The sequence below is a fragment of the Pleuronectes platessa genome, chromosome 18 (genome assembly GCF_947347685.1).
Source record: "Pleuronectes platessa chromosome 18, fPlePla1.1, whole genome shotgun sequence".
Taxonomy (NCBI): Eukaryota; Metazoa; Chordata; class Actinopteri; order Pleuronectiformes; family Pleuronectidae; genus Pleuronectes; species Pleuronectes platessa.
Window position 1 is genome coordinate 22,305,054 of NC_070643.1, and position 6,932 is coordinate 22,311,985.

At 47.3% G+C, this 6,932-nt stretch overlaps 1 protein-coding gene across 1 annotated transcript; it reads right to left on the minus strand.

Annotated features, from left to right (window-relative positions):
• Window positions 1-2,183: 2,183 nt before the first annotated feature.
• Window positions 2,184-6,317, minus strand: LOC128461498 (tumor necrosis factor receptor superfamily member 6B). The gene is made up of 4 exons (XM_053446440.1): window positions 6,132-6,317; window positions 5,531-5,921; window positions 3,613-3,789; window positions 2,184-3,204 (listed from the first exon to the last, which is right to left on the minus strand). The coding sequence occupies exons 2-4, from the start codon at window positions 5,919-5,921 to the stop codon at window positions 2,873-2,875; spliced, it is 900 nt and encodes a 299-aa protein (XP_053302415.1). The 5' UTR covers window positions 6,132-6,317; the 3' UTR covers window positions 2,184-2,872.
• Window positions 6,318-6,932: the final 615 nt, after the last annotated feature.

The window sequence follows — 6,932 nt, forward strand, 5'->3', positions numbered from 1 at the left end:
TGTTTTGAAGGGGCTCGAACGGAAGAGGGTGCTGTGGAGAGTGATTCAATAACACGGTTGATGCTCGACCTGTCCAGAAGGGGGCGGTATACACTTGTAAATGTTGATTATCTGATCCTGTGACGTATGAATAACAAAAATCCTGTTTTATTAATTCATGAGGGTTAAATTATCATTATTATTCCTGAGTTTAGACATTAATTCAGATTTGTTTCCCTGTGCCCTAACGTGTAATCATCTGGGACAGAATCACTTTAATGGAGAGAAAACCAGTGGATTCTTCTGGTTTGAAACCAGCGGTCGTCCAGTGGAGGACGGCTGGTGGGAGAGCAGATGATTCCTGGTCCTCATGAGCTCGTTAAGATGATAAAGCCTCAGTTCCTGTAAGTGGCTGCTGGGTTAACAGGAAGGAGAGAGAATCCCATCAGCTGCTCAGTGACCTCTGGCTTTACACCTGCACTCCCTGTCCATCACGTCTGGATTGTTGAAAAGAGATGAACCACTACGACTTCCTTCCAGAGTCATAAAGGGTCACTGGGACCTTTGACCTTTGAACACAAACTTCTCATCAGGTCATCCAGGATGTGACAACCTGACACATGATGAGTCCGGTGTGGAGGACTCATCATCACAACGTGTGACTCAGTTCTTATATCATCAAATACATCGATGTGATGAGAGCGACCTGAAATGACAGAAACCAACTGTGTGTGTGTGTGTGAGTCTGTCAGTGGGTGTGTGTGTTTTTGTGTGTGTGTGTGTGAGTTGACAGCATTCTTCCCCTCCAGCGTTTCCTGGAGCCTGAACTTCCTCCTGACGAGCAGGAACAGCTTCATCGTACAGAACGTTATCGATTCAGGTGATTTCCCTGTGACGCTGCAGCTTCCTGGTAGAGAACCAACCAGCTTCCTGGTAGAGAACCAACCAGCTTCCTGGTAGAGAACCAACCAGCTTCCTGGTAGAGAACCAACCAGCTTCCCGGTAGAGAACCAACCAGCTTCCTGGTAGAGAACCAACCAGCTTCCCGGTAGAGAACCAACCAGCTTCCCGGTAGAGAGCCAACCAGCTTCCTGGTAGAGAACCAACCAGCTTCCTGGTAGAGAGCCAACCAGCTTCCTGGTAGAGAACCAACCAGCTTCCCGGTAGAGAGCCAACCAGCTTCCCGGAAGAGAACCAACCAGCTTCCCGGTAGAGAACCAACCAGCTTCCTGGTAGAGAGCCAACCAGCTTCCCGGTATAGAACCAACCAGCTTCCCGGTAGAGAGCCAACCAGCTTCCTGGTAGAGAACCAACCAGCTTCCTGGTAGAGAACCAACCAGCTTCCTGGTAGAGAGCCAACCAGCTTCCTGGTAGAGAGCCAACCAGCTTCCCGGTATAGAACCAACCAGCTTCCTGGTAGAGAACCAACCAGCTTCCTGGTAGAGAACCAACCAGCTTCCTGGTAGAGAGCCAACCAGCTTCCTGGTAGAGAGCCAACCAGCTTCCCGGTATAGAACCAACCAGCTTCCTGGTAGAGAGCCAACCAGCTTCCCGGTATAGAACCAACCAGCTTCCCGGTAGAGAACCAACCAGCTTCCCGGTAGAGAACCAACCAGCTTCCCGGTAGAGAGCCAACCAGCTTCCCGGTAGAGAGCCAACCAGCTTCCCGGTAGAGAACCAACCAACTTCCCGGTAGAGAACCAACCAGCTTCCCGGTAGAGAGCCAACCAGCTTCCCGGTAGAGAACCAACCAGCTTCCCGGTAGAGAGCCAACCAGCTTCCCGGTAGAGAACCAACCAGCTTCCCGGTAGAGAACCAACCAGCTTCCCGGTAGAGAGCCAACCAGCTTCCCGGTAGAGAGCCAACCAGCTTCCCGGTAGAGAACCAACCAGCTTCCCGGTAGAGAGCCAACCAGCTTCCCGGTAGAGAACCAACCTCATCTGTCAATCATCCATCATCTGTCAATCATCCATCACAAAAGTAAGACAGAACATCCCCGGATGATGCAGAGGAGACGTAAATATAAGAAATGAAATTTAAAAATACCAATCGATATGAATGTATAAATAAAATGAATAAAGTTAAGAATGAATAAACCTGAATTGTTAGTATCTTTATTATTTCACGTTGATTCAGCTTAAAGTTGTTAAAAAGTTGTTAAAAATAATAAAGCATATTAATAAAAAATAGAGAAACACCCGATGTTATATTGTGTATTCAATTTTATTTGCGCATGATTTAAAGCAGTAACACAAACTTCACTCATATACAACTCTGGCTATAAAAATATAAGGAGTGGCGAACAACAGGAGCCACACTCTGCACACATAATAAATTATGTAATAAACTCACATGTTTAATCATCACACAGGAAGAAGAGGTAGATACACTGAAGGCCGCCAGCTTCTCTGAAGAGTCATCCCCCTGTAGCCGCTACGCTCACGTGCAATATATTAAAAATCTATAACTTTCAAATTGCAATTAGGGACATGCATGTACTTCCATTCATACGTGAGAGGGATGGAACCCAAAAACTAAAGTCAGACGGTTTCCACTTTGTCTAACCCTCCACTCTTTCCTGGACCAGCTGACCTGGTTCTATAAAACATCTGTGTTCCTTCCACCATCCCCGGCAGCAGCTCTGTGTCACGCAGAGTAAACAGAAGAGCAACTGGAATGCTGGGAAACAGGAAGGAGAGAATTCATTTAAAGAAAGTCACTTTACCTCGGAGGGACCGGTTTCCTCCTTTAACTAAAGCAAAAAGTAAAAAACAGAGCCTGTAATGAAAGTGCATGTCGATCAGAACAAGTTTATTGATTTAAGAAAAACCCCTGGACTGGTCAAGCCTTGAAACCTGCGTCCAGATGTTTGCTACCTCGTCCTACTCTGACATTACACCGGCTCCACCTCGTTCCCCTGGGCTCCACACAGCTGCTGCAGGGCCGCGTCCATCCTCTGCAGCTTGTTGTGCAGCCGGTCCCGGGACGTCCCCGAGCCGACTCTCCTGAGGACGGCCGGAAGCTGACGGATCTGCTCCTCGGCAGCGGAGGCGATCCAGGTGTTCAGGCGGGCGTTGAGCTCTGGGATATCCAGATCTGCCGTTGCTCCCTGGTTCCTGCCGCCCTCGGAGGGGAGGTGTTGTACGAGCCGACGCAACCGCTTGAGGGACAGTGAGTGGTGGAGGAAGTACGCCGGGAGGATTTCTCTGAGGTAGCTGGCTCCGTCTGCAAAACAGATGAATACGATGAATCACACTGTGAAACCACGCCGCCATCTTGCCCTTTTGACTCCATTAGGAGATTTCTATATTAAATATCCAGTGAAACAGACGTCACAAGTTTGATTCCTGATGTTTACGTGGACGTTGATGACGTTTACAGCAGAATGTGTGTAACGCCCCCTTGTGGCGGAGTCGAAAGAAGCTCAACATGGTGTCGAGGACTCGGGTTTGAACTATGAACAGACTTTATGGTCAAGGGAGGAACTTTAAAATTCCAGGAAGCTTTCTGATTGGACGCTCTGGAAAGTATTCATTTTTTCATCAGGCCTCTAACTTCTCCAGGTCGACAGCGATCAGCGTTTTCTTTGCACTAACACAATACAACAACAAAACGATGGATTCCTGATCTCACCTCGGAGCTCTTCGCAGCTCGTGCACACGCTGTCGTGCCAGGGGGCGCTCCTGAGCAGCAGGTGCTGCCCGGCGCCGTCGCAGCTCTTGGCCCTGGTGCAGTTGTGATGAGCAGAGACGCTGTCGGAGAAGGTTCCGTCGGAGCAGACGTGGCAGACGGTGTTCTGGTCCGATGTACCTGGAGGGGACGGAGGAGAACCACAGAGTCAACCTCCACCTTTCAGGAACACATTCTGTTCAAGGTTGATTATTTAATTACAGCCTCGAAGCCTCAGAGCGACTTCCAGTCCAACAGAGACACCAGCAGCAGGTGTCAGGTGAAATGAGGCCTGGTCAGATTTCTGCCTCTTAGACGATGGAGGCTTGTAGTTGTAGTGAGCAGTGTTTGTAGGCACGTGCACAGATAGACTCCTAGTGGTGCACATTTTTCTTCATTCATCAATATTTGTGAATAAAAATTACTCTCTCTGTCATCAATTCCCCCCAAATGTGTTTTGATATCTGACGGGGCATTTATTTGAGTTCTTCGGAGAATGTCACCCGACATGTAATATAATGTAATTATTGAAATGAAAGGTAGGTCTTGAGTTGAGCTACATGACTCTGGTGAGGTATATTGTGGTATATTAGTAGTGTAATGCTGCTTATGCTTCAACTCTGTCAGAAAACAGTACAAATGTGTGTGTACTGTGTTGTCAGCTTTATAGAGAATATGTGAGTCACTCTTGATTATTATGCACAACATTGATTTATCTCATTTACAAAACTTGCAGCATAATGCCAAGAAAAGAGAGACTCCAGAAGCAGCAGCTCAGGGCAGCAGCTGTCGTTTATCTTGGATCAGGCCATCAACTAGTAAAACAGATGAGGGAGAACCAGTAACCCTACCTGGTCCAGGGGAGCCATTATTTATTTATTCAGTATTATTATGAATAATTATTTTTTGGTTTGAGCACCTGCCCCCCAAAATGTCTGTGCACGTGCCTGAGTGTTCGCCTCCAGGGGGCAGTGAAGGAGTGTGTCTGACTCTCTGAGACTCATCTCGGTGGTTCCGCACAACACGAGCGTCACCATCTATAAAAACTAACAACCCATGGAAACACGCGGGTCAACGTCCCAGGGGCTGGTGCAGTCCTGCAAAGCATTATGGGAACTGAAGTCTTAAACAGTTGTCCCGCTGACTCATGAATCAGGTGCTTCACAGAAACCTGCACACGTGACTCGAGAGAGAACCAGCACGTCGGAGACAAACACTGGAAACACACAACAACTAACAACACATTCTACACGCGACAAGATGAACACTGCCTCTGATTCAGGAGATAAGATCTGATCCAGGACCTTTAGATCTGATCCAGGACCTTTAGATCTGATCCAGGACCTTTAGATCTGATCCAGGACATTAGATCTGATCCAGGACCTTTAGATCTGATCCAGGACCTTTAGATCTGATCCAGGACATTAGATCTGATCCAGGACCTTTAGATCTGACCTAGGACCTTTAGATCTGATCCAGGAGTTTTAGATAAAATAAGATTAGATCTGATCCAGGACCTTTAGATCTGATCCAGGAGTTTTAGATAAAATAAGATTAGATCTGATCCAGGACCTTTAGATCTGATCCAGGACCTTTAGATCTGACCTAGGACCTTTAGATCTGATCCAGGACCTTTAGATCTGATCCAGGACCTTTAGATCTGATCCAGGACCTTTAGATCTGACATAGGACCTTTAGATCTGATCCAGGACATTAGATCTGATCCAGGACCTTTAGATCTGATCCAGGACATTAGATCTGATCCAGGACCTTTAGATCTGATCCAGGACATTAGATCTGATCCAGGACCTTTAGATCTGATCCAGAACCATTAGATCCTGATTTACAATTGTTACATCCTGATCCAGAACCAACTTCCTACCTTTGCTCAGCACCCCCTGTCCGGACGGGCACGCGCTGTGGCGCAAGCAGAGCTCGGTCTGTTTATCGAAGTAGAATCCCTCTTTGCACGCGCACTGGGTGTTGCTGTGCGCGGTGCAGGCCGTGCGCGTCACCTCGTAGCGGCCGCACACGCTGCAGCGGAGACACTTCCTGATGTAGTTCCATATCTCCGTGTAGGAGCCCGCCGGGCACGGCGCGCACTCGCTCCTGCTCGTCGTCGTGCAGCGCGCACGCAGGAAGGTCCCCGGAGCGCAGCCCTCGCAAACCAGCTGCGTGCCCGTGACCGGGTCCGTCTGCTTAAAGGTCAGGGCGCCGTCCAAGAGAGCCGCGTGCACGGCCAGCAGCACGAAGGGGACCAGCGTGGGGAACATCTGGAGGAAGAAGAGAAGGAAGGAGAACAGGGTGAGAACAGAAACATCTGGAGGAGGAAGAACCAACGAGGAAATAAGATCGAGCGAGCGGGATCTGATCCAGATGTTTCTCTCCGGATGAAAGCTGTGGATCAGATGGAAGCTTCCATCCTGTTCTAGAAGAAGCTGCGGATCCTCGGACCAGGAGCCGAGGCTGCAGCTCCCACCTACCGTGAGATGATGAAGAGGATGAGGAGGATGAAGAGGAGGGAGATGGTGCAGCAGCAGCGACCCTCAGCACAAAGATGCTCTCTCTCTCTCCTCATCTCTATTTATCAGCTGATCTGACTCTACCTCAGACGACTCATCACACAATGCGGTTCACCGGAAACGTGTCATGGAAAAGGAATACACACCTCATCCTGGTCAGAGCACTAAACCAAAACTAATACTACTACTTATGTTATTGTTATGATAGCCACTGATGACGATCACATTCTGGTATCTCACATGATATATGACCTCGTGGCTGACGCTAAATATAATATTTCATATGCTGTATAATCTCATAAATGATATTTTCCTCATATCAAACTTCATCCAAAGGATAAAGAGGAGATGATATTTTATTTTGATACAAATCAATCAGATCATTTCCAACTATAATATAATTTAAATCAGTAAATCATCCTAAATGTTCTGGATTTGTGCCTCAGCCTTTTATAAAGAGTGTAAAGTATTAACCTGTTCATAAAATGTATTATATATCATTTTATTTGTATACACTATCAACACATGATTCTACTAGAGGGAGATGGTTCATTCATAAAAGTCTGATAAACTGAAACTAGGGTTAAGGTTAGGAAGCAGCTTTCGATAGAGATCCGGACATTCTGGAATAACCTGAGTGTGTGTGTATGTGTTTGTGTGTGTGTGTGTGTGTGTGTGTGTGTGTGTGTGTGTGTATTGTGACTATATGGGTCAGTGTTCTTTTTAATGATTGTATCTTTGGTAACTCAATTTGTTTTGACG